Here is a 27,795-nt window from a genome sequence, read left to right on the forward strand (position 1 = left end):
TTTCTGGTTTCGCATGTTTGCCTAATTGTTTATTAGTGTGTACCAGTTGTACAAGAAAATTGACATTGGATGGCACGTGGGATTCAGTCATTCTGAAGCTCAATCATCTCTGTATCTTCCTTTAAAATTGCCAAAACTGCTTTTACTCCAGCCGAACCCTGGGGTTTTGGGTAAAGTCGTTGACCTTGATTAAACCATCAGGACCAATTCTGTTTGGGAAAAATATATATCTGGGGTTAGTTCGTTTAACAATCAATCTTAAGAAAGACAATATATTAACTCTCTCACTCCAAGTGAAATCTGCTGTGGCTTCTGCCCTTATCACCCTCTTTTTCTCTGACCTCTTGGCCCCCTGCTCCTCCTCCTCCTCCACTCCTACCCTACTCGTCAAACCTGAGTGTGAGCCAGAATCATCTGGGGGGCTTGCTAAGACACAGATGCCTGGGCCCTGCCCCTGAGTTTGTGACTGGGTATTTTAGGCAACAGCCTGAGAAGTAGCATTTCCAACCCCTCACCAGAATCACTGTCCTATGCCATTCTTTTTGCCCTTTCCCCTTTGCTTTTGGGTCCTTATTTCTTGTTCTTCACAACATTTCTCTGTTCCCAGGGCAGTATAATGTAGTAACTTCCCTATATCTTGGCCTGCTATGTTTGTTTTATTCGTAGTCTTTCCCCTTCAATGTGTAACAGTTACTTACACTTCCTGTTCAATGTAGTTCAGCATTCGGCTGACGTGTGAGGCAGAGATCTCCCCATCCACTTCGGCAATATATGTGTACAGAAACTGGAACGTGCTAAATGGGATCCGGGGAGGTCCACAGTCATGGTCAGATGATAACACTTCGCACACTATCTTGAGAGTTTTGGCAATGGTCTATAAAGCCATAAGATAAAATGAGAAAAAAAGTCACTATTCCAAATTAAATTCCTAAGATGAGTTTAGAAGCCAGAAAGAAAACAAAAATATTGCTCTCATAAAATGAAATGAGAATGATGTAATACTCTGGAAAGCTTAAATATTTTTTACCCCCAAATGTCATTTAATTCGATCTAAAAAATATTGATATCCTGGGTGTCTTTCTTTTTTTCCTTTCCTTTCTTTGTTGGAGGGATACTCTCGAGGGACTAAGTTTATGAACTGCTCAATACTTTACGATATTTATTACTTTAATCAGAATAACCTCACAATTTTTATATTATAAAAAATTAAAATTATTCTTATTGCTCTCCAATCTTACCTCTAAAGAGCTGAGGTAATTAGTCTAGTTTATATGCTCCAGCAGTCTGTGGAACAATGCCACAGTAGGGGCAAGGAGGGAGGAGAAGGTGAGTCCCTGGGAAGATAGGAGTCCCGGATACAGGAAAAGTGACACTGAACATTAAAACCACGTCTTCCAAAACACGTAGATCCATCTAATCAGAACACCTAGTATTTTTTTTTTTACATTTATTTATTTTTGAGAGACAGAGACAGCGTGAGCAGGGGAGGTGGAGAGAGAGAGGGAGACACAGAATTAGAAGCAGGCTCCAGGCTCCAAGCTGTCAGCACAGAGCCCGATGCGGGGCTCGAACCACGAACTCTGAGATCATGACCTGAGCCGAAGTCGGATGCTCAACCGACTGAGCCACCTAGGCGCCCCAGAACACCTAGTATTTTATTTTATTTATTTTTTATTTTTTGAGAAAGAGTGAGAGAGAGTGTGCATGCATGCAAGCAGGGTAGAGATAGAAGGAGAGGAAGGGAGAGAATCCCAAGCAGGCTCTACACTCTGCATGATGCCTGACACAGGGCTCGATCCCACAACCCTGGGATCATGACCTGCGCCATAATCAAGAGTCAAGCACTTAACTGACTGAGCCACCCAGGTGCCCCAAAACACCTAGTATTTTATATGACATAACATTCACCTTGTTGTTGCTGGGGAAAAATTAAGTAGATGATGGATTCCAGAGGGTTTATGGTACAGAAGCAAACACTGCTTACAATGAAACTTGAACATTTAAAAGATCATGTTCAGAACTGAGGTTTTACCTGTGTCTTTAAATAAACCTACTGTTTATATAAATTTCACAAGTGAAAAAGTGAAATTATGGGATAAAGCAAAGAAGTGATTCGAAGAAAGGATTGTTTAGTTCTGAATTAGCAAAGATAGGTCAGCATATATGTCTTGATGGTTTACCAAAACAGATGATGTGCAGATTATCCTTAAACACCTTCCAGGGATCAGTGAAAAATGAGTCTGGAGTGGTGAACTGGGTGTGCCTGGGTGAAAGAAAAGGCAGCTGCACTATCTCCCCAAAGGCTGGCCAGCACAGTTCTTTCTTTGCAATTGCTATTAGCTGTTCTGTTCCCTTCCTCCCCCTGAATATAATGGAAGTCTCAATAATGGTTCTTTAACTGGTGTGTGTTACCCAGGGGTGTAAATGGGTATGTCAGGAGGTATATGGGGATGCTGAGTAAACTTGGCCATCTTCCTAACAGTGACAAGTGATTTAAACATTTTTTGCATTAACTATTAATTTTAATTGATTTAATATTTACATTTTGTTTCTCTGCATTTACAAACATTGCATCAATGAAATGAAACAGAAGCATCAATGCACATGAATTTTAAAATGATAAGCCACATTATGTCAAAGAAATTTTGGTTTGCAGTAGGCCATTTTCATTGACTCTCCCCTGCCCTCGGGAGTCCTCACCTGGAAATCCTGTGAAGTGCTGTATGTGGCAGAGGGCCAGGCACTTCCAGAAAGGAGGGTGAGAGGCAGGCAGACAAAAGGCTGGGTAAGAGGCTGTCAGGGAGAGGGAGGGACATGTACGTGACAGGACGTCAAAGGGGTTTGGGGACTCTATGATCTCCATTCAGGGCTCATCCTCTCTGCTTCTCTTTAAATAAATAAAATAAAAAAAGAATCCCCTACTGCCTTTGTTCTGCAGACTCATCCAGGTGGGGGTGCTGTTAAGGGCTGAACTGTGTTCATCCAAAATTCATGTATTGAAGCCCTAACCCCAGGACCTCAGAATGTGACTATATTTGGAGATGGGGCCTTTAAAGAGGTAATTAAGTTAAAATTAAGTCATCAGAGTGGGCCCTAACCCAATAGGACTGCTGTCCTTATAAGAAGAGGAGATTAGGACATAGAGACACCAGATATATGCATACCCAGAGGGACAGCCATATGAAGAAACAGGGAGACAAGGGCTATTTACAAGCCAAGGGGAGTGGCCTCAGACACCTTGATCTCAGACTTCCAGCCTCCAGGACTGTGAGACAATAAATTCCTGGTGTTTAAGCCGCCCAGTCTGTGGTACTTCGTTCTGGCAGCTTCTACAAGCTAATGCAGGTGCTTTCTACTCTAAATAGTATCTTTTGCTGATCACTCAAACACAAACCTTTAAGCTCTATTGTCTTCATAAGATTTTAAAATATTTTAAAGATTTAATACATGGATGAATGGGTAAAGAATTCTCTGGACAAGAGCTTTTTGGAAAACTTAAATAAATCTAACATAAACAGGGATCTGCCTTCTGTTGCATAAGATTTTTTTGGTCATGTGGGGCTCTACTTCATAAAGAGAGCCTTTATAAGCATCTTCTGAGACTCATTTTCAAACCCAGAGGTGAAAGGCTCAGAAAGTGAATCATTTGCTAACAAAATATGTCCTTCCTTCCAGTGAACACAATTACATGATCTTCCTTTTCTATAACCAGTCTCAGTGGAACAGGAGGTAATATATGCTAGTCTAACGGAAGGAGTGCTGAGAGAGAAGAGGAATATAAGTCTGCGTGCCACAGTCTTTTGAATCATGAGTGTAGAGCCAGAGAGCTCAAGAAAGTACCTGCTATCTAAAATTCCTGCCAGTAGACTGTATGGAGGGAAGTGGTTTTTCTAAATGGCACCAAGATCATCGCTGGCTGGTGAATTGGCAAAGGAAGGAGGAAATTCCTGGGCTTGCCTCTAAGGATTTATGACTTAACTAGAATGCAAAGCCTCCACCAGACTGATGGCTCCTACCTCCACTTTTAAGTTCCTAGCAATAGTCCAGCATGAAAAAAAATGGGTAAAATGGGCCTATTCCTGGATTCACAGAGCACCTTTTATTTACAGATTAGCCCTTTAGGCTGACTTCACCTCTAGGTGTTCTATGATCTTGGGATGAGGAGGGGCACAGATACCTCAGGACCTCTCAGTATTGGAGGAGCCCATTGTTATCCAAAGCCAGGCCTGAGGGTATCTCAGTGGAAGCAGAGAAGGGGGAATAGAATCACAGAATGTTAGAGATGAAAGAACTTCATGGAACATCTAATTCAACCTCCTCATCTTTCTAAAATGATTCCCCTCATGGTTTCCCCTCCCCAGCTTGGAGGCAGACATATCAAAGTAAACCTAAGCAGCTGCGCTGTGAGCTAAGCAGAGGGAGGAATGGAATTTAGCTTTCCATAGTTACTCTTGGTTCCTGTGAGGTATGTGGACAAGGAAAGGACTCACACACTTCACCAAGGGATGTGGGAACCCCTTTCTTTGGTGGCTTTGCAGTCCTGAAGCCACTCTCCCTATTATGCACTTTGCTGCCATCTTGAAGAGTGAGGTGGTGTGAAGAAATCTGAGAGGCTGGGCCTTTACCTCAAAGCTGTTTCAGTTACTGCATCAGACTAAAATTCCTGGACTAGATCGAATCTACTTATTTTCTTACTCAACCCTTTGTGGGTAGGGTAGACCAGGAAAATCAGAATTAACTACAGACAGGGGTTCCCAGGTGGCTCAGTCGGTTAAGCGGCCAACTCTTGGTTTTGGCTCAAGTCATGATCCCTCAGTTCATGAGATCCAGTCCCGAATTGGGCTCTACAGTGACAGTATGGGGCCTGCTTGGGTTTCTCTCTCTGCCTCTCCCCCCTCTCTGTCTCTCTCTCTCAAAATAAATAAATAAACATTGAAAAAATAACGAACTACAGATAAAATACAGTATGTTCCCCTCTCCTCACCCCAAACACTTCTGCAAGTAGTATGAATACATTTGTGACCCTATGAGAATTTAATAAAATGTGTCAATTTTTAATTTTCCCTTCTGGATTTCCCCCAATCTTTGGGGCTATTTCCACAGAAGTGTGATAGTGATGAAAGGGAAAACATCTACTCTGGCTGCATTTTCCTCTCCTCTTCGGAGGAGAGCAATTTATTCATTATATAATGTTATTATTAGGACAATGAGACAAAAAACCATGAATGAATGGCCTCTCCTCACCTTGTCTCTGAAGAAATGGTTATGATGATGGGGCACCTAGGTTGCTCAGTTGGTTAAGTGTCCAACTTCAGTTCAGGTCGTGATCTCACAGTCTGTGGGTTTGAGCCCCAGGTCAGGCTCTGTGCTGACAGCTCAGAGCCTGGAGCCTGCTTCAGATTCTCTGTCTCCCTCTCTCTCTACTCCTCCCCCACTCACACTCTGTCTCTCAGTCTCTCTCAAAAATACACATTAAAAAAAATTATAAAAAAGAAATGATTGTAATGAAAGTTGCAGGGGAAACCCATAGGAAAAGTTGAACTATGTAGTATTTCTCGTAACTTTTGTCAGAAACAAAAATGTCAGATACATATCCCAAGCATATTCAAGAACAAAGAAGAAGATGGTGTTTAGATTTGTTGACTGATTCAAACTACCTCTGTGTACCATTTGCTTTTGGTGGAGGCAATGATTTTCTCATTAACTTCCAAACTTGCATGTATTCCAGGGATTTTTAAAAAACCATGTTTCTGATTCGTTTTATTTATTTTTATTATTTTTTTTAACATTTATTCGTTTTTGAGAGACAGAGATAGAGTACAAATGGGGGAGGAGCAGAGAAAAAGGGAGACACAGAATCTGAAGCAGGCTCCAGGCTCTGAGCTGTCAGCACAGAGCCTGATGCAGGGCTGGAACACATGAACCACGAGATCATGACCTGAGCCAAAGTCAGACGCTTAACTGAGTGAGCCACCGAGGTGCCCCCAGATTCATTTTCATTTAAGCTATTATAACAGTGTTTAACAAGAGTGAGTCCACATCTGATACCTAAATATATATATATATATATATATATATATATATATATATATATGAACTGTGTGCAGTATCTTTTTCTTTAAAACAGAAACATTCCATTTCCAATTGTAAATCAAGTCAAATTTGGAAAAGGCATGAATTTGTATGAGCATCCTGCATCCATGATGATGTCAAGACTATAAGTCTGGAAATAGCCTCATATCTCCTTTCCTGCTCTCTCATCTCTGATTTTTATATACAGTTAAGCTTATCAAATAGTAGTTTCTATAAGGCTGTACATCTTTTTAAAAGTCTCTATTGGTATATCTTCTAGGTATCTGAAACCCAAGTATAAGCAAATCTACAGCTGGCTCTTGGTTATCTTTAGGAATATGGGTGGAGTGGTGACAGAAATAAATCTGAGTGCAATGTCTGAAATTCACAAATAATCCAAAATCCACATTCTAGTAACCTCTCCCCAGGGTCTGATGACAGTTTTCCCCTCTCTCCTCCTTCCCCCTGCTTCTGGCTGATGAGCAGAGGAAAGACCTAACTCAGAGAGGAGGAGAAGTAGACAAAAGAGGTATGCTCATCCTCAGCCCAGAAGACTGACCCTGTGTGCAGAACCACTGCTCTTCCAGGCACAGACAGAGCTTTTCCCGTAAGGAACAAAAAAGCAGTAAAGCTCACTTACAACTCCAAGAGAACTGCAAGCAAGGGCTAAAAACTTCAGCCACTCAATCTCCTCCGTGAAGCGGCCCACGTTCATCACACTGTTAAACAGATCTGTTGGGAGACTCAGCACCTTCCATATCTGGGCCAGCTCATCTACATGGATGATCAGTCTACCAGCAACCTGCAGGCCAGGGCATGGACGCAAGACAGAGAGTGAGGGACAGGATGAGAGGATGCCCCGAGGGACAATGCACAGCAAAGCCCATGTTCTCCCAGCACACAGCAAAGGGTTTGGTAGGGGGTGGTGGTCAGGGGAGGACCCTGGCAGTTCTCTTTGTAGGGTAGAGAAACATTCAGTGGAGTGGAAAGCATGCTGAGGTATAATTCAATCATTTTAACTCTAGATGTGAAAATCATAGGGAAATAATACACTTATTACATTTTTGTTTTTTTCTGATGCTTTTATTGTCTGCCATTTCATCCCTAGTTTGTCCCTAGTTTGGCAGATAGGATAGCCTGAAAATGAAACACCAAGGGGCAGAAGACTTGTCTGAGACCACTGATCAGTGAGGAAATAAAAACTAGATATTAAGTCTCTTGCTCCTAGGGTCTATGGACATCTTTGCACTAGACTTCCCATGCAACCCTCACACTTTCCCAAGAATATTATGGGATCTGTGGTCTGGATGCCTAATATTACTTGGTCCTAGGCATGTCAGATCTCTGTCACATCTGTTGCATAAGGTGCTTGGTGGTTAAGAGGAGGAAGGGAACAAATGGCCAGTTGTTGGCCAACGATGTAAGAAGGCTACAGATGCCCCAACAAAGTACTACTGCACCTTCCCTGCCCCTCTCACTCTAGTGAAATGCTAAGCCTCCGGGAGCAAGGCAGTTGGCTGTCAATCCTGAATCACCGCAATCATCTCTGTCCTGGATTTTAAAGTGGAGTTTGGTGGTGCTAAACATTATTGCCTGAGAACTGGCCAAGCTGCAGCTTTGTCAGGTCGGACCTTCCTCATCCACTCACTGGGAAGTTCCCAGAATTATGTGGCTGTGAAGAGAGCCAGGATTTTCTCCAAAAGCTAGGTTATGTCTGCACCTGAGATAACTGGGGAACTAAATCACGCTCCTCTCCAAACTGTGACTGGCATCATATTATGATCTTGATGAGTAAGGCAGACATTGTCAAGGGACTCTGGATCTGCACTCCTCTGGGGTGAAGGGATTAGTATTGAATTGAGCCCCTGGACATTCTGCCAGCTTCAGGGAAACCTGGGATGACTCCACTGATAACTCAGCTTACAGTCTATTTCATTATCATTCTTATTTCCCCAAGAGAAGATTTACTTCCAAGGCATCTTTAGTGAATTTCATGATACTGAGTGGCCAGCTGACTGGACAGAGGATGGTGAGCTTTTGTTTTTACCCACCTGGACTCAGCATTGCCCATCCTCCCCCTTGATGCTGGGGTGCAGCCCTTACCCGAGAATGCAGGATCTTTAGCAGCTCAGGTGTAAGCTCTGCCCAGTTAGACAAAGCCACTCGCTCAGACCGCTCTCTCACTGGAGGAATCTCTCCACGAGACATAGCCCCAAAATAACTACAAGAAAAAAAGTTAGGTGGGTGGAGAGAACATCCTATATGCCAGTGGCCTCTGGCTGCTTTGAGAATCCCCTTCCCCTTTTCTTGAGGGGAGGGGATGGAGAAAGAGCATTTGTTAGGAGCTTCTATATGCCAGACACTTTGTTTCGTTACAACAATGTACAGGAAAAGCCTGAATATGTTACTTTCCCCTCAAGGTATAAAGAACACTTAGGGAGTAAAAAGATTTGCTTCTCTCTAAGGATGAGGAATGATCAATAAAAATTTTGGTATGGAATTCCCTGAAGCATCTTGAGCCTGGGTTTTTTCCCCAGTCACCCCTCCTAAGTGTTTTATATACACATGTGTGTGCACGCACACACACACACACACACACACACACACACACACATATAATAGGAGATATATATGTGTTCTATATAATAGATATGCATATAATATATATGTAATATAATATATAACAGTAATTTGTTTCTCTCTCCTATCATATACATTACACATGCTACATATAATTATATAGGATATGTATATACACATATGCACATATACATACATATGTACATAGACTATACGTATTATACACATTATGTATATATGTATATATAACACCACACACACACACACACGCATATATATATATAATAAAGAGGAAAAGGTCACTGTTATTTTAAATCCACCTCTCTCTTTTATGGAGGAAGAATCCCAGTTACCTAGAGGACCGTCTTTCAAACATAAAATCTTTATTTTCAGAAAAAATGGCTATTGACATACTAAAAGGTGATATTAGGTAGGATGTAGGGATATGGCTCTTGGAAAAAAGCTGGAAGAGCACTAAAGTGACCTGTATAAGAAAGAGGAGGAGAGGAAGCTGCTCTAGGGGTGATCCAGGAAAGGTCTCCAGCTGGAGGTGGTGAGGCTTGGGCTTAAAGGAGGAAGGGAGAGAAGGTTGGCAGGGCACTAAGGGAGGCTCAGGTGAGAAGACAAGCCACAGAGGGTCAAGACCACCTTATGTGGGGTGTGTGAAGTAAAACTGTTCTCTACCTTCCCTCAAAAATTTTCATAAAAACTTGCCTGCTCATAGATGTTTTGTGGCGTGGACTTTGTTTTGATGCAAGGTGAAAAAAATGCTGAGTCCTGTTTCAAAACTGGCTTCAGATAAAAAGGGCTGCCTGCAGCAGGCATGGACATAAGCAGTTGACACACGGGTCACCAATGCTGTCGGGAAGGGACTGTCTCCTTCAAAAGCCTTGTTAGTAATTATCCCTGGATCACATGCCTCTGCCTCTCTCTGGTTTAGTTTTCATGAATAAATATTTTCACTATTTTTTCCCCAAATCCGGGTAGTATAAAAAGAATGCAGAGGGAATTTTGTAGAAGCCCATTTTAGGGTCAAGCCATACAATGATGGGAATGAAACACTGCCTGTCCCTATGCCACAGACCAATGCAGAGCTAAAGCTACAAGGCCTAAAACAATACCTTCCAGGTACCCCTCAGACGTCAACAGCAGAGAGGGCAGAAGAAATACTGTCTGGACGCCTTTTACAGTGTGCAGTGTTGGGGTACACGTGGGTTCAGACTGACAACAGGAGTGGACTAGAGAAACTTGGGTGGCATAAATGGGAGAAACAGAAACATGGCACCTCATTTGACAGAAGTGACTGTGCAGATAGAGAGTGAGACTCAGCAGCAGTGTCTTTGGACTTTCTGGCCAAGTTATTTAGAGAACGTGGAAATGAGGCTATACTCCCGGATTTAGTACCCTGTGGGTCATTTAGCTTCTTTTGCAACCAACAGTTGCAGGGTTATTCGCATCTATGACCAATTCGTGTGGTCACACATACCATGAGACAAGTTTATGTCCTGCTGATGTCCAGGAGATGATTTCTTCATTGAGAGCACATATATATGTAGGGAGATGCTTGCTTGTGATGAATTAAGCACAAAATTAAGACATATTTTGTCTTGGAAATACTTTATGGGGTTCCTAAAGTGCCATGGGCTTGTAAGTTACATAAAACCATCTGATAAGTGCTTTTCAGGTCTGAATAGATGGAGAGTGCTCTCAGGTCACGCTCTCCTTTTTCACTGCAGTTAAACTAGAAACTGATTCTTCACGGATACTTAAAAAATTTATAGCACACGATACAAAATGGGAGCAAGCTGGCTACAACAGTGGAATGTTTTCTCCCATAAATGTCAGGGACAATCGCAAGAAATGTCATTTTCCTTGTTACAAAGCAGCAGCATAATAAAATGGGGCTTTAAACTATTGTATGGTATAAAACAAAGTCTGTCTGAGTATGCCAAAAGAAATTAGTCTTCTGATGCCAAAGTTCAGTCTGAGAGAGAATATATAAAATTTAGAATGGAAAACTAAACAGTGTTCATTACTAGCAAAGCAACCCCATTATGTTCCCTTTTACGAGCACCACTGGCTTATTTTCCTTCCATCTGTGAAAGCTTCATCCTGACCCAAACCCGGAGCGGGAGCGGGAGTGCACCGACTCAGAGACTGAGGCTCCACTCAGATACCACTGTGCGCCTTCTCGAGGTGCCCACATCTTCCCACCTGCTCAGTACGCCTCATGCTGAAGACTTTCTCCCTTCCCCCAGCCGACCGGCGAGGCTCCACAAGCCTCTCTGACTCCCCTTTTCCTCCTGAAACGCTGCTGAGGAGGTCAGCATTAAGCAGTAAAACTAGCCTGAAAATGGTCCAGGAGGTCTGGTAAGCTCCCACCCCCTGCCTCAAGCCCCAGATCCCCAGTTTCGAGATGGCATGTCTGTCTAAGAAGCAATTCCATAGCTGAGAGGCTTTCTGCGCAAAGCTGTTGCAATCCGAGCCAGCGGCTGGCTACCGCGGCGTGAGCTCCTTCCACCCAGCAGCCTCCGGGGGTCGCTCCCGAAAACGGGCCCTGAGCTAGAGGCGCGGTGTTTTCAGCCAGGCCCGCGCTCCTCCGGCCCTCGGCACCCCGTTTTGCCTCCTTGCTCCTCAGTGCAGCGTGCACTGGGTGGACATCTTCATGTTGAGGGAACAAATTAGCTCCGAGAAACACTAAAGAAAATAACGATTTCCCCGAAGACAAGGTACAGAATGTCTGTGGGGCAAGAACGGGGCTGAACGGCCGCAGAGGAACGGGTCTCAAGAAAGCGCAACCGCAGAGGTGGACCAGCGTGGACTGAGGGCGCGCTGCCCGGCCTGCGGCCACATCGCCTCGCTCCCCGAGGCGCGTTGCTGCTCTCTAGTGGTGAGACCAGAGACCCGGCCCTGGTTTAGACCAGGGACTGACTGCAGGCGAGGCTGCTGAGGGGCTCCAGGAGCCTGTGTCCTCTGGGACGGGGGAGGGGTGCAGGGACCGCCCTGGGACGTGTGCCGCCGAGCTGTGGGACTCTACTCCTGCTGATCGCCCCAGGACACTTGGCCGAGTGCTCTGGCGGCCTGTCGCTCAGTCTGGGTCGCTTAGGGGAGGGCAACCCACCCCGGCCCGGTGTGTTTTCTTGCGGTGTGGATTTTAAAGCATCAAAGCAATTCGAGAGCTGAACATCACAAAGATTATGCTAATCAGTCCTGATTCCCAGTCTGCAGTCCTGACACCCTCCTCAGTTTTCCGGACGACCACCCCTCCTCCACCTCCAATGGGAACCTGGGGCTGAGGTGAGAAGGAGTACGTACTCAGCCGCCCACTGGATGAGATCCTGTGGCTGGGTCCGAATGGCGGCTTTGGTGAATTGCTTCAGCAATTCCGGCAGCTCCGGGGCGATGCATATTTGCTTATCTGTCTGAGGCATTGATTGGTTGACCTAATGGCAGGGGAAAGATAAATAAATTAATTGAGAATCTTTGAATCATAAAATGACAGGAATCCTGGACCAGAGGTCACCCAGCTTCTGTTTGATATTCTCCATCCTGGGGAGTTCATTACCCCACAAGGTATATACATTCCATTGTTACACAACTCCGAAGTTAGAAAATGGGCTACTAACCGCTGCTTTGTGTTCTTGTAAATAATTACGTCCTCTACTTAAAAACCGCACAATTCGTCTTCATTTAAAAAGTAAAGGTCAGCAAGAAGTAAGCAAAAATATCCCCTAATGATGTCACCCCAAAATATTGGACATCTTCCAGAATGTTTTCAATATAAATACATGTATGTTTGTATAAATAAAAATGGGGTCGTAGGGGCGCCTGGGTGGCGCAGTCGGTTAAGCCTCCGACTTCAGCCAGGTCACGATCTCGCGGTCCGTGAGTTCGAGCCCCGCGTCAGGCTCTGGGCTGATGGCTCGGAGCCTGGAGCCTGTTTCCGATTCTGTGTCTCCCTCTCTCTCTGCCCCTCCCCCCTTCATGCTCTGTCTCTCTCTGTCCCAAAAATAAATAAAAAACGTTGAAAAAAAAAAAATTAAAAATGGGGTCGTGCACAACAGCATATCATGAACATCTTCCACGTCACACACATACAACTCTTATGGCAGGATAAGTTGTAGCAAAATTTACTCTGTGAATATTATTTGATACTAGGCTATTTCCAAATAAAAATAATCATTAAACAGCTCTCTGGTGAACATCTCTCCCTACATCTGCATGTATTTATCTTTTCTAATTGTAAAAGACAAAATTTGTACATTTCATTCAAAAAGTTCCAGGACAAATTGAAACAAAACATAAAAATCCATAGATGGTACACAAACAGCAGATTAAAAGATTTTGTCTGCTGTTAGCAGAGAAAAAGAGACAAGATAATCCAAAAAGTCCCACATTGGGTGCCTGGCTGGCTCAGTTGGAGGAACTTGCAACTCATGATCTCAGGGCGGTGAGTTTGAGCCCCACGTTGGGTGTAAAGATTACTTACATAAATAAACCTTTAAAAAGAAAAAGCAAAACAAAGCCCCCCGCCCCTTCAAAACACATACATGTTGGACAAATCCCAGAAAACACACCTTTCAGATTGCCTTGCTGACATGGAAGAAAGCAAGGGATATCCTCAAGTGCCAAATAAAATGAGTAAAGCAGAAACCAAACTGGTAAGCAAATGAAGAAGGTAAGATGCAAATGTAGATGCCCAAAACTTGAAACTCTCAGACAAATGACCAGGCAAGTTGCAAACAAATCAGGTCTTAGGCCCACAAAAAGTGAACAACTGAACCAAAGGACTATCTTACACCCACCCCACAAACCTGATACCCTCCCATGTTCACACACCCTCAACATAAATGGTGGAAATAGTCTGCCGGCTGGCAGGGGGCGGGAAACACTGAAATGTGTCTCCATTGTTGCTTCTTGTTGGGGGCAAGCTAGTCTCCCACCAGTTTGTTGCCACAAACTAGGTCTTAGTGTAATAGGTCAACTTATAAGATAGCAGAAAGCTTATTGTATGTAAGTTCGGCTTAACCTCACCTTTCATGAATAATTGAGATAAAAGCTTTTGTAGTTCCCTATTAGGGTTATTGGAAATTACTAACCACCCTATCTCGCTTCTGTAACTTAACCCGCTTGCTAAATAGATAACTTAGGTTGCAAAACGCTCCCCCACCCCTTCTACCAAGATCTGGCCTAGGCAAGACCAACATGTAAAAAGTCACGAACTCACTGCCCCACGGTATCTTAGGTGTCTAACTATGATTGGTCATTTTAAACCCTCTTAAGACAAAGAACTTTAAATTGATAGGTTCCCGCCAAAACTAATGTCTGTGTGTCACAATATAATTGGTTACCATGAAATGTTGTAAATTGTAATTGGTTAGCTAAATAATGACGTATTCTGACTTGCTAAAATCCATATAAGCTCACTGCTACCTTTGTTCAGGGCCATTCTCTGCACTTTTCTCCTTAAGATCAGGAGATCAGGTTTGGCCCGGCTGTGAATAAAATCTTGCCTCACTTCTATTCGGCGTCTGGTGGTTTTTTTCGACAGCGCCCTGTTTCATTAGTTGTAGATTTATACCTCCGACCCTGTTGGGAAGTCCCAAGACAAGAAACTAAAGTGGCCTCAGGTTGGTAGTACTCCATTATCATTCACTGTATGTTCTTTTATTTGGAAGAGTAGAAAGATTTGATTAATTTTAGACTTTGTAAAAACTCAAGTATGCATAGCAACATTTCAAGAGTAATTACTATGAAAATAATATAAACACCAAACTAGTAGAAAGGAGAAAAGGAATTAAAAACAATAGCAACAATGGGGCGCCTGGGTGGCTTAGTAGGTTGAGCTTCAGACTTCGGCTCAGGTCATGACCTCACAGTTTGTGAGTTCCAGCCCCGCATCAGGCTCTGCACTGACAGTTCAGAGCCTGGAGCCTGCTTCGGATTCTGTGTCTCCCTCGCTCTCTGCCCCTCCCCCACTTGTACTCTGTCTCTGTCTGTCTCTCTCTCGAGAATAAACATTAAAAAAAATTAAAAAAAAACCAAAACAATAGCAACAAAACAACTTGATCAACCCACAAGAAGCCGAGAAAGGAGTAGGGAAAGCATAGGAAAAATGGGTAAACAACATGATAGAAAAGAACCCATATACAGTATATCCATAATCAAAACAAAAAGAAATGGCCTTAAGTGTGGCCATTAAAATTATCAGACCAGATTTTTCAAAAATCCAAATTTGGGCACATCTGAAAAGACATAAGGACACAAAACAACTGAAGGTGAGAGGCTACATGGATAAATAGGCAAATAAAACCAAAAGAAATGTTCATACCAGACAGGAAACTTAAAGGCAAAATGCATTATTAGGAACAAGGAGGGTCAGCTCATAATGATAAAAGCTTCAATTCATTGAGAAGATGGCACAGTTCTCAGTGAGTATGCTACAGATACCATCAGGGGTGAATGCTGGATGGAAAGGAAATCTGTTGTTTAGGGTTACATATATATGTCATAATATTACAACAAATAGCAAGGGATGACAAACACAGATTCCAACTTTGAGTTTCCTCTTTTGGGGAGGGAGAGAAGGTCGTCAGGGAGATGCAACAGAGATACCAACACCATTAGTGATAGTCTATATTTTAAGTTGGATGGTGGCTGCATAGATGTTTGTTTCATTAGCTTTAATCCTATATTTATGTCATGCATTTTATTTTATATGTATGAAATATTTCATAATTTAAAAGTTACCATTACATTTGTTTCTGATAACTTTTCAATCCATTTTATCTAGGAAAGGGCAGTGCCTTATTTTCTCATATTGTCTGAATATATGTATAAAATTGTGGTTAAGCACACATGACAAAATTTACCACTGTAACCATTTTTGAGTGTATGGTTCAGAGGCATGAAATGCATTCACACTGTTGTGCAACCATCACCACCATCCATCTCCAGGATTTTTTCATCTTCCAAAACTTAAAACTCCGTACCCATTATACAATAATTCTCCATTTCCCTCTCCCCTTAACACCTGGCAACCACCATTCTGCTTTCTTTATTTATGAATTTGACTACCCTAGGTACTTCATATAAGTAGAATCACACAACATTTGTTCTTTTGTATTTGGCTTGTTTCACTTAGCATAATGTCCTCAAGTTTCATCCATGTTGTAGAGTGTTAATATTCCATTGTGCGTGTGTGTGTGTGTGTGTGTGTGTGTGTGTGTGTTCAACCTGTTGTTGAACATTTGGGTTGTTTTTGTCTTTTGGCTATTGTGAGTAATGCTGTGATGAACTAGGTATACAAACACCTGTTCAAGTCCCTGCTTTTAATTCTTTTGGTATATACCCAGAAGTGGGGTCGCTGGATCAGATGGAAATTCAATTTTTGGTTTTCTCAGGAAGTGCCATACTGTTCCTTCAAAGAGGCTGTACTTTTGCCTATTTGCATTTATTTTTGACAGGATATTTTAGGTGTGCAATTGTTTGATTTCTATTCTAAAGATTAAAATGGCATCATGTAAATGAAAAGATGGTCGAACCCTAATTAACCAGGCTTCCATGATAACAGTAAGAATGACAGCCCTTGGTCATTCCAGAGTAAATTTAAGCAAAGCCTTTACCCCATTGCTTCTTCTAAGAATATTCCAAGATCTCTCTCCATTTTTGGCCAATCTCTAGTGAGTTCTCCATATCTACAGTCTTTTCGGAATGCTTACTCCTTTTATAACCTCTTGCAATTCTTTCTGCTCTCACCACCCCATTTTTCCCTTAAAAGTCATCAATTATACCTATTAACTTCTGGTCTATGCCAGATACTATGTTAAGTATTCTGTATACATATTCTCACTTAATCCTCAAAATATCCCTATGAGGTAGATTATATTATCACCATTCCACAGGTGATGAAACTAAGGAGAAATAAAACTTTTGAAAGGACATGTAGCTCTTAAGAGACAGAAGCAGGATTTGAACACACACAGTCTGATGTGGGAGATGCCTGTTAAACATGACTGTCCTTTCCTTCTTGAGGTTTTCTCTTCCTTTGATGGCGTATACCATTCTTGTCTTTCTATTTTCGTCAGCACTCCTCCTCTGTCACCATAACTTTTTTCCTCCTTCCTGGTGACAGACAAGTTTTCAATCTTCCCAAAACTCAGTCTTCAGCACCCTGAGCTCCTGTCTTTCTGTCCTTCTTGGAGAACTCACATCCTCTCATGGCTCCATCTACCACAAAATGGCATTGATTATACTTGTCTGTCCATCCCTGACCTCACTTCCTACTATCTCCAGGACACATCTCTACTAAAAGTCACTCTCCATCTCCCAACTAAGTCCCATTCCTAAATTTGTTTCTGAACATCATGCCACTATTTTCTCAGTCATTTGACCTCCAAGCCCTGGGGAGAAGCTTCATCAACCCACAAGAAGGCAAGAATGGAATGAAGAAAGCATAGGAAAAATGGATAAAGGATAAACGACATGATAGCAAAGAATCCATATACAGTATATCCGTAATCACAATAAAAAGAAATGGTCTTAAGTGTAGCCATTAAAATACAGAAATTATCAGACCAGATTTTTCAAAAATCTCTCACTAAATCCCATTGATGCTTCCTCTGAAATATGTCTCCAAATCTTCCCTTGCTCTCTATTTCTACTCCTTTTATTCTGGTTCAGCCCCTCACCACCCGCTGTGCACTTCCTAACTGGCATCCCTGTCTCAGGTCATTCTCTGGTCTAGTCTGTGTGTCCAGCATGTCCACATCTATATTCTATGCTGCTGTTAATAGGTCAGAGAGCCCTGCTCACAAAATGGCAATCATATCCTGACTTTCAAGGTTCTCTATGATTTATACACAATTTTAAACTAGAATTTTTCTACTAATGTTTACCAACACAAATTTCCAACACATAGTCTACTCTGGCATATTTCCAAGAGATTATATATCTGAAGGTTAGCACTTGTTCATCCATTGTTAGTAGAACTCTATCTTGCTTTTCTATTTTCCTCAGTATCTTGCTAATTCTGGCTGGCTTACTTGAAGTGCTCTCTTTTTTTCCATCTATTCAAACTCTACACACCCCTAAGGTTCATCTTGCATCCTACTATGCCATAGGCCTTCCTAGAAAACTTGAGAATCATCAGATAGTATTGTAATACACATTTTACCATTTCACCCCATTCTATCTTTTACAGATCTCTATAGCTGAGTTTTCCACAAGTGGCCAAAGCAGAATGGGCTACAGGTGTCTCCAGGAGAGATCGATGGTTGTAAACTTTTTATAGTGATACAAAATTTACAACCATTTTACAACCATTCACCTACTTATAACGGTTGAAATTATATGTGGATACTGTTTGGCTCAGTCAGTAAACTTCCATATTCCAGTAATTATTGTTTTTGTGCTTAAGGTTTTATGTGCAGCACCTGCCAGAGGAGATGATTGTATAGGGTTTTCCACTTTAACCATCATGTTAGAAGCATCTCCATAAGTCTGATAAACATTGCTTAATTGTAATGTATTTGTTATTAGTGATAATCGTTTGTGCATATGTTTCAAATACTTAGGTCTTCCTTTGATTTAATTTGCTCTTATTTTTCACATTTTTTTCCCCAACAAAGAAGGTACATATGCCTCATCATTATCATCATCACTTATTCATTTTTTGAAATTTTGACTTGATTTGTATAGTTATTTATTCTTGGCTTTTGATGTAAAATATTCAAAATCTGATAATGAAATTTTATAATGACATTTGTTATAGAAATAAAAAACAATATTTATAAAAACAAATAATAATGGAAAATAATTTGTTTAGTTGAGGGGTTTGAACCTTTTTAATATCTTACAAAAAATAGTTTTCAAACTATTTTAACTCCATTTGATTATAAGTAATCGTTTATATTTTTAGAAATCTAACACTCTGATTATTAAATAATAGTATTTTCAAAATTCCCACTTTACTTATCAAATGCTCAGTTTTAAAAAATTTTGTGATTTATTTAAAAATACTTATAAGAAAATGGACCTTATTTTCTTTGCAAATTGATTTGTTATGGTCAAAAGACTTGTAGTCGCCTTAATACTTGAAATATATTTTTTATTTTCCTACCATAAAGTAAAATTTAAAATTAAATATTAATCATTTTTATTTATACCTATTACTATTTTTTTTTTTTTTTTTAATTTTAGAGAGAGAGAGCATGAGCAGGGGAGAGGGGCAGAGGAAGAGAGAGACTCTTAAGCTGGCTCCACACCCAGGGCAGAGCCCAACACGGGGCTGGATTCCACGACCCTGGGATCATGACCTGAGCCAAAATCAAGAGTGTGATGCGCAACTGACTGAGCCACTCAGGAGCCCCTAATATCTATTATTTTTAGTGTTATTTAAAATTTAGATTTGTTTTTACCCTGATCATTTTTTGTCTATCTAAGTATCTTATTTTCATGGAAAAGTTATCAAATGAAGAAAATGGTGCCAGACAAATTATGCCAGGGACTTAGCAGAAAATACATTACCCAGACAATATCTTAAGAGACCAATTCTTAAAGTCTCTGGTCTCAGGATCCCTTAAAAGTTACTGAGGACCCCAAAGAGCTTTTGTTAATATGGGTTTTATCTATCAATATTTATCATTTTAGAAATTAAAACAAAAAATTTAAATATTAGTTTTAAAATAAAAATAAACCCTTTACATATCAACGTAAGTAACATTTTAATGAAAAATAACTATACCTTCCACAAACAAAAAACCCCATAGTGAGAAGAGTGGCATTGTTTTACATTTTTTGCAAATCTCTTCATGTCTGGCTTAATGGACGATAGCCAGATTCTCATATCTGCTTTGTACTCGATCTGTTATAGTATCACACATCATGTAGCTTCTGAAAAACACTGTACGCTCTTAAGAAAAAGAGTGAAGAAAGCATATCGTGTATTAATATTATTACAAAAAGTTTTAATTTCATGGACTCCTACTCCCCAAAGTCTCAAGGCTCCTCTGAAGTCCCTGAAATCACACTTTGAAAACCACTATTTTTAGGAAACTTTACAACAGTATTTACAATAGTAGTTTACATCAGATTGGATCCAAGATGCTAAATAAAAGGTCCCATAATTAAGAAATAAAGCCAACATGTCTCTCACAGTTGTAGAATTACTCATTTTACCAACCTGCCTGGGAAATGACCACATGTTTGGGATCAAATGAAGCCAAGGAAAGATATAAATGCTATTCTGGAATAATACTATTAGAAGATTCATTGATGACATTCTGTACAAGACTAATGAATCAAAGCATTTCCTTGCAGAGTGGTGAATCTGCAGTTGTTAAGTAACTGCATTCAGTTAATAGCACTAGTTAGAATCCCTGGAGAGGAATGCTTGGAAAAGTATTGTTTTGCCAAAAAGTACCAAAACTACTCAGGGCGATGTACATGGAGTAGTAACTAAGTACTTTAAAACAAATCAGATGTTCTAGATTATGCAAGCACAGCCGTTCCTATACCGGTGGGAAATCTGTGATGACAGGAAGGTGGGCAGGCTTTACACTCTATCTGCTCTCCATGTTCTCCGTGCCTGTAACGCAAGTAAGACATTATTTTGTTCACAATGAGCTCTTGTCTATACTTCCCCTGTAAATGTGAATTCCACATTAAAGTATGTTACTAATAAAATCCAAGCCATTCTGGTTCCGTCTGTTTTCAGCTTATGTGAAGAAACTGCTGTTTCCTACCAAGGTAACTATCAAAGGAAAAGCTTTTTCTCTGGAGATTAGGAGCTAAAAGAAAAATTGGAAAAAAAAAAAAAAGTCAATGATCTTTGCTGCAGAGTTGTTGAAGAGAGATTATTGTCTTCAGAAAACTGGCCTGCTTGACATTTTTGAGCACCAGAATGAATTTAATCAAAATCTCAAGGAGTGTCTGAAAATAAGTATACTAACAATCCTTGCAGATTGAAAGGAAATGTGAAGTTACATGATACTGATACTCTAGCTTCAATCCTAAAGAGACTAGCAGCAAAACATCTGTTAAGTGTCACATTATTTGGAAATAAATGATATGAAAAAGTTCAAGTGCATTAGAAATCTATTCATGTTATCATGAGAATTTCAATGAAAAAAAGAAAGAAGGTAAACGATCCAGGTTCTGGTTAAGAGTGAGAAAGGAGTTTCTGTCAACTGCAGAAAAATCAATAAATACCCTTCTACTATTTGCTAAAAGCCATATGTGAAGCAAACTTTTCCACTGATGATAACTGTAAGAATTCAAAGAAAACATCATTAAAAGATTTTTTTCAGGAACCTCATGTATTCATTTCAACACAAAACTTGATATAAAGCAAACTCATGATAAGAAAACAAACTTGACTTCTCTTTATAAAGTTTTCAAATGTTTATTTGGGAGTTTTATTCAAATTAAACAGTTATATCTTTACTGTTACTTTGTATTTTACTTTATATTATAGTTATGTAATAAAAAATGCACTGAATTTTTGTATAAGCTCCATAAAAACCTCCCAGTACCCTCCAGTTTACCTCAGTGCGTGCCTTCCATTTATTTCTTTGTGTGCTGTCACTTGAAAAAGGTTGAGGAAGTGCAAGCACTTCTGTAGAAAAACTTTTAAGTTTTCTTTCAATGTTTAAGTTTCAATGTTTTAAGATTATGTGTTACAGAAGAAATTCTGGTAACTATTGCAATTGATTTCTAGTAAAACCTGAGATTTCTATAACTTAAAAAGAATGTCCATTAGAAAACAAACTGTAAAAATAGTGGTTGTTAAAGGAAAAATTAGCTCCTAGTTTAAATTACTCACCTAGAGTATTAGAAGCCAGCAAGAAAGTTTGGGACAAATTAGCAAAGTGGATAGATTTCTTTTGATTGCAGGGAAATAGAATTCACAGAATATTCCATGGGCCAAAGACACCTGGGACTTTCTAAAGAAAACAGGAGCCAAGGGAAGAAAGTAGGAACATCTGGCTAATCACTGGCAGAACCTCCCTTACTGAGGAAGCATTCTAAGGCAGTGTAACCTTACACTAGTTTTATAAATAGGAGCTGGGATTCCCTCATGAGAATTGACGTTGCTTGCTGGGTTGTTAGAGGAGGGGTCTTTAAGATTTCTGACACTTATAAAACACCATAGCACGAACAAATTTTAAGATGGCCATGTGATTCTAAGATTGAGATCAGCTGAGTGCATTTGAAAGAACAGAAAAGTTCTAATCTATTACTAATCTATTCTTATTTTATAAAGCAGTAACAGCATGATAATCTTTACAATATCAGTGAGTGTATTACACTCCAACCATGCCTCACTTCTACTCTGGAACTGCTTCACTCCTGCTTCCACCTTGCTTGATTTGTGCGTTCTCCATCACTATAATTCTATTTTTTGTTTAATTTCCAGTGGACGACTTTCCCCTCAAGGCTGCATCCCACCCAACTATTACTGTCCCTACTCTCAGTACATGAAGTCATTACCTACCTGAGTGAGATGTCAGAATGAATTCACACAGCCATCCTTTGCCTACCTCAGTGTATCTAAACACATTTTCATGCTTCTTTGCATACCCAGTACTTTTTAAATTATATACCAGACATGTAAAAACTAAAGTTTCTAGTCTGTTGTGCCACTGGTGTTTGACTAACAAAAGCCCTATCAGTTTCACTTTCCCCCCAGGATAGTCTCTCTGCAAAGGGTCAAGCACAATCCTCAGTCCACAGCCAGAGTTGGCAAATAGCTCCAGGGGAAAAAATGGCTTGTGATCTTCAGCTCACCTTGGAAGGGCTCCACGCTCTCCTGGAATTTTAATCAATCTAGTCCTCATTGCTTCTAAAGCCCTCTGCTGTCTTTACAATGTTTTCAAAACTATTTTCTCTAGATTTTTTAAAGTTGTCACAGTTGGAATCTTGAGCTGCTGCACCCTCCTGTATTCTAGCTGGAGGTCAGGCTGATTTTTGTGGCTGCAACCAGAGCTCTACCCCAATGCTTCCCAAATCTCCAGTTGTAGACTCTCAACCACACTGCAGTCCTATCTACCAGCTACCCTTTCCTATCAGTTCCTCTTTCCCATAAAAGCACCTGAAACTTACTTTCTCAGTTACCTTGTCTATCATGGCCATTTTAAAAAAATGTTTATTTTTGAGAGAGAAAGAGGGAGAGAACTAGTGGGGGAGGGGCAGAGAGGCAGGGGACAACAGAGAATCCGAAGGAGGCTTGTGCTGTCAGTGCAGAGCCTTACATGGGGCTCTAACTCAGGAACCATGAGATCATGACCTAAGCTGAAGTCAGACGCTTAACCAACTAAATCACCCAGGTGCCCCCATTATGGCCATTTTTGATTTATCCTCCTTCTCTTTCATTCCCTACTTCAGTCCCTGATGAGTTTTAGAAAACTGTCAAGAAAACAAAAAGGAGCACCTTTAAAAAAAAGGAAGGAGTTCAATTTGACTTACACTATTTTCCGTTTACAGATGAGAGAACTGATGTACAAAAAGGTGGAGTGCATTGGCACAAGGTAACAGTTTTATGTTGGAGCTGAAGCAAGAATCTGGGGCTACGTCACTGCTCTTTCCATACTATCCTCCCTCCCTCTCTCTAAATAATGCACTTACACATTATGGATTTTCTCTAGGACAAACCTAGTCTCAAATATTATGTCTTGCTGTCCCCCTAAATCACTGAAATATCCAAGATATTCCCATTTGTATCATGAAAAGTACATTTTTAGAACGTTGAAGTGGAACAAAAATTATTTGTCAGAGTATGTCCTAATTTTTTTGTCCTGGTGATATGGTAATTGTCTAACTACATTACACCCAGTTGCAAAGAATGAAAGGATGCCCAGCATAAGAAGGGCCTAAGAGCAGTCATTGTTCATTCATGATCTCATTTAATCTTTACAACACCCTATTTGTAGGTAATTTCTAATATTATAATCATTTTCCCAATGGCAGAAAACTCAGGCTTAGTTTTCCCACATAAAATGTCTTAACCACTCATCACATCACTCTCAAAAATCTTTAGTGGATCTTCATTTCTTTTCTTGTCAAAATGATGCGATGTCTGACTTCCAAGTTCTCCACAATTCAACTTATTCATATTAATTAGCTTTGCCTCTCCAACTTTATTTCACAGAAATCTGAATCTTTTTCCATCCTGGGCTTGATCCACGGTCAAGCCAATTTAGCATTTGGATGCCAACAGCAATATTGCTAAGAGCTGTCCTACCCGACCTTGTCCATTTTTTTGAGCAGTAGTTTTTGGCTTTGTTATCAGCAAATTTATCAAAATTGCTTATATATCATGCTAATACCATCTCTTGGAAGTTATGAGTTCCACATATTTATCATTTAACAGGTGAACAGGTATCTCTTTTGATTTATCTTAAACTAGCCATGCTAATATTTTAAATCCCTCAGGTTCATATCACGGTCCGCAAGCCCAGGACACCCTTTACAGACTGCTACATTAACTGTGCTCTCTAAAGTTGCATGACACGTCTTCTAATTTGGGGATCGGTGTACAAAACTGGGGTCACTTTAACACCATCTGTCATAAGTTTATCAGCCTTCATTTTTTCAGAATGAAGTTGTCAGAATACCCCCAACATCACGTTCATACTTTTCCTTGTCTTCCCTATCTCCCATTTCATTATAGCATTACTATGATTTAGAAACTCAAAATATGTGACAGCTCTGAGGGAATGCACCACAGTTTTCCATATAAGATAGGGATCTATTTTTTTTCTGTTTCTTTTGTTATTCATGATGATGTTCAACATTGCACTTGTCTTTTCCAACAGAAAAACACTGTCCTTCACAGCAGGGTGAGGTATAACACCCATAGAGCAGAGAAAGCTCTAGTGAAGAGGCATTCTCGGCTATTAGACAGGAGACAAGGATTCTTGTCCTAGGCCTGTATTTGACTGATTATGTGATCCTGAGCTAATAATCCAATGAAACTTTATGGATCAGGACTAGTGCTGAATACTGCGATACAGAAATAAATGAGTCATACACCCTGCCCTCAGAGAGCTCATGGGCAGTAGAAGAGATTGTTAGGAAAATAAGTGACTAAAATAGGGTATGATAAGTGTTAAAAAGTCTGCACTAGATATAGGAAAACAGAATCTTCTAGGTAAGACATCTAACATTTACAGGTAGGAGAAAGTCATCAGAAAATTCTTCCTAAAGAGTAATGGCATTTGAACAGAGACTTCGGAAGCCTGGTTTGTTCATTGTTGTATTGTCAATTCCCACGATAGTGCCAGGTATAGAGTAGATACTCAGTAAGCACCTATTTACTGATAAGAGCAAGGAAGGATTTTTTTTTTTTTTAATGGCTAGGACTCCTTAGACAAAGGTATGGAAGTATCAGAGAATGTAGTGAATTAAGGGAACTGTGAGTAATTATGGAGGATTAGGGTGGGCAGAGGTGGAGTGGTTGCGTCTAGGCCTGGAACTATAGACCAAGTACAGAATATAAAAGGCCTGGTAAGCTTTGCTAAGGCTTTAGAACTTTATCTTGAAGGCAATAGAGAGACACTAGAGGATTTAAGCACTAGGGTCACACAATCAGATTTGGGTGTTAGTTTGGTATGCCTGTTACCAATTTATTGCCTCTCAGCTCCAAATTCACCCTCCATTGCTTCTCAGCAAAAACTGAACCGGGTTCTTTAAATATTTTTCCTTTGTTATCTGCCGTGTCAAACTCTGCTGGTAGAGTTTGACACTGGAGGGATACTGGAGGAAGAAAGTGTTTCTCTTGCAGTTTCCATATGCTCCACTTGCTAGGCGTCAGGAGCATGAAGTTTCTCCAGTGATGCAATCCTGTAGTGCACAGCTTCTCCAGCCTCTGGTTCCTACAGGATGTGATCTCATGCATGTCTGACTGCCACAATGCATGGCAGCTAGCAGGGCCCAATGCCTAGCAGCTTCCCCTGGCACCTCTCTTCGGAAGCTTTGTAGTAGAGTGCTCCCACTAAGTTTGGGCAGAGAACAATATTCACCCATGGTCATATTCTTTTCGTAAATGACTTCTTCAGTGTCCTAGACCGTGGATTTTTGCCTGTCTGGCACCTCATCAATTTTTCTACCATTCAGTGAGTTGTGGCCACACTCTCTTTGACAAGCTCTTGGGAGGTCAGCTCTTTCTTGGGCAATCTATCTCGAGGGTAGCGGTTGCTCCTTATATTTGTGATTACTGTATACTTCAGATCTCTCCTTACATCTTAACTAGCCAATCTTCCATTAGTCCAATCCCATTATAGCTAAAAACTCTTAATGTTGAACGCTGTTAAATTTGTATATGATTTCTTACTCTTTCTTGGACTCTGAAACACATATTGAAGGATCAACAGCTGTGTAGATGGGCTGAAGGAAGTGGAGTGAAGCTCCAGGCAGGGAGGTTGGTTAAAAGAATATGGTGGCACATTTAGCAACAACTCTTGAGAGCATCATTGCCTTTTAGCAGTTACAATGGGGAGGGATAAGAGAGGCAGAAGTTAAGGACTTGGGAACCAGTGTAGGAGGAGGAGGAGAGAAGAGTATAGGGTGACCCCACTTTTCAAGTGTGCGTGACTGGGTAGATGGTAGTAGAAATGGAGGACACTGAAGGAGGGGCAGGTCAAATTCTCCTTCCATGTTTCATTTGACTCTCAGGAGTTCCATGTACTTTTGAGCCACAGAGACTTAGAATCATAGTCTCCTCAGGTTGAAGAGGCACCAAAGCCCAACTTTTCTGCCTTTGAGCAATAGAGACCATTTGTTCACATCAGATAAGTGAGGAAAGGTCCATTCTATCTTAATGTTCCATGATTCTAACGTTCTACAAAGTTCTTTTCCACTCCTAAAGCTCTCAGTATGGTAGACCTTACTCAATTATTTATTCCAGGCCCCACAACTCTAAAATTCAATGGGTTTCCTTTTTTTCTGAAGCATACATGCCACCCAGTGTGCAATGGCAGGTCAACACATATGTGCTGGGTGCTGAAGAATATAGGACTTATCAAACGTGGAATATAGATTTGTTTCTGGAATTGCTCATTTGGTTTTATTGGTGTGGGCTAAGTAGAGCTTCAATTCTATTAACGAAAGGCCACAGTTACATGAATGAAAGGCTCCAGACACCAGAATCTCAGAGGCAGTTTCTACGAACAGCTCTTGGAAACAAGGACCAGGCAATCGTATACACTAGTCAGGGCTTGGAATAGAAGGTAGTGGGTTTGGGACACATGGTTCCCCTTGCTTGGAATTAACTCCCCACTTTTTCACAGGTTCTTAGATCTCAGGTCAGTTCCATTACACCTTCTCAGAGCACCACTTACCTGCCTCTCTCCTGGGCAGCACCCGTCTCAGCTCTAATTACATTATTTGTGCGATTTTTAATGAACATCTGCCACCCCCATTAGACTATATACTTGAAAGTAGGGACAGTTTCTGCTCACTATAGGAATAGCCTAGCCTAGAATATAGTCACTGATCAATAGACATTAGGAAAATGAATGATTGATAGCAGTTTTTTATAGTGCTACTCATGTCCACTAATCCTCATGACAATCCCCCCACAGGTAGGAAAAAAAAAAAAAAGTGGTTTGGCTAGTCAGTAGGGGTCTCTGATCCTAGATTCCGTTCGGTTTTCAAATCACCATCGTCTGTGTAAGAAATCATAAAATAGTAGCCCTGGGTACAAAATATACACATAGCTTGGGTACAGAGCAGTAATCTCCCAAGATCATATTCTCTTAAAGATCACAGCCCCCTCCTCTTGCTCGGTGAACAAGGAGGGATTCAGAATCCAGGTGAGCCCAAGGGCAGGACTCTTCCCTCAGACCCGCACAGCCCTCGGGGCGCTTGGGGCGCTTCCCTCCCTCTTCTTCCCCTAGGGGTTGCTACCTGAGGCTAGTTCTCAAACGGGCTGTCGGGGACGAGGCCTCACCTCGCACCTGGCCTCAGGCGGAAGGAGATGTGAGGACAGATGGAGGCCCACACACCCTGGGCGGGGGCTGGGGAAAGCCGCAGAACTTGGGCGGGGAAAGGCGGTACCAGCTTTGGCCTCAAGGGACAGGAGAGGTGGGGCGGGACCAGGCTTTGTTAGCGCTTCGCCTTCCCCTGGCAACCCCGACGCCGCGC

At 41.1% G+C, this 27,795-nt stretch overlaps 1 protein-coding gene across 2 annotated transcripts; it reads right to left on the reverse strand.

Moving 5' to 3' along the window:
- Positions 1 to 27,777, reverse strand: ROPN1 (rhophilin associated tail protein 1). 2 transcript variants are annotated; one of them, XM_060639753.2, is made up of 6 exons: positions 27,602 to 27,777; positions 11,968 to 12,095; positions 8,176 to 8,293; positions 6,713 to 6,874; positions 699 to 874; positions 1 to 209 (listed from the first exon to the last, which is right to left on the reverse strand). In XM_060639753.2, exons 2-6 carry the CDS (start codon positions 12,081 to 12,083, stop codon positions 143 to 145), a joined length of 639 nt encoding a protein of 212 aa, XP_060495736.1. In that variant the 5' UTR covers positions 12,084 to 12,095; positions 27,602 to 27,777; the 3' UTR covers positions 1 to 142. The 2 variants fall into 2 exon arrangements, with proteins under 2 accessions (XP_060495736.1, XP_060495735.1); XM_060639752.2 differs by having other exon boundaries at positions 27,559 to 27,777.
- Positions 27,778 to 27,795: the final 18 nt, after the last annotated feature.

Source organism: Panthera onca, chromosome C2, assembly GCF_046562875.1.
Source record: "Panthera onca isolate mPanOnc1 chromosome C2, mPanOnc1 haplotype 2, whole genome shotgun sequence".
Classification (NCBI taxonomy): domain Eukaryota; kingdom Metazoa; phylum Chordata; class Mammalia; order Carnivora; family Felidae; genus Panthera; species Panthera onca.

Coding starts and splice junctions, on each gene's coding strand:
- ROPN1 (XM_060639753.2), bottom strand. CDS start 12,083: ATGCCTCAGACAGATAAGCAAATATGCATCGCCCCGGAGCTGCCGGAA. Junction 8,294..11,967: donor CTCATCCAGTGGGCGGCTGA/GTACGTACTCCT, acceptor TTTTTCTTGTAG/TTATTTTGGGGCTATGTCTC. Junction 6,875..8,175: donor TAAAGATCCTGCATTCTCGG/GTAAGGGCTGCA, acceptor CCTGGCCTGCAG/GTTGCTGGTAGACTGATCAT.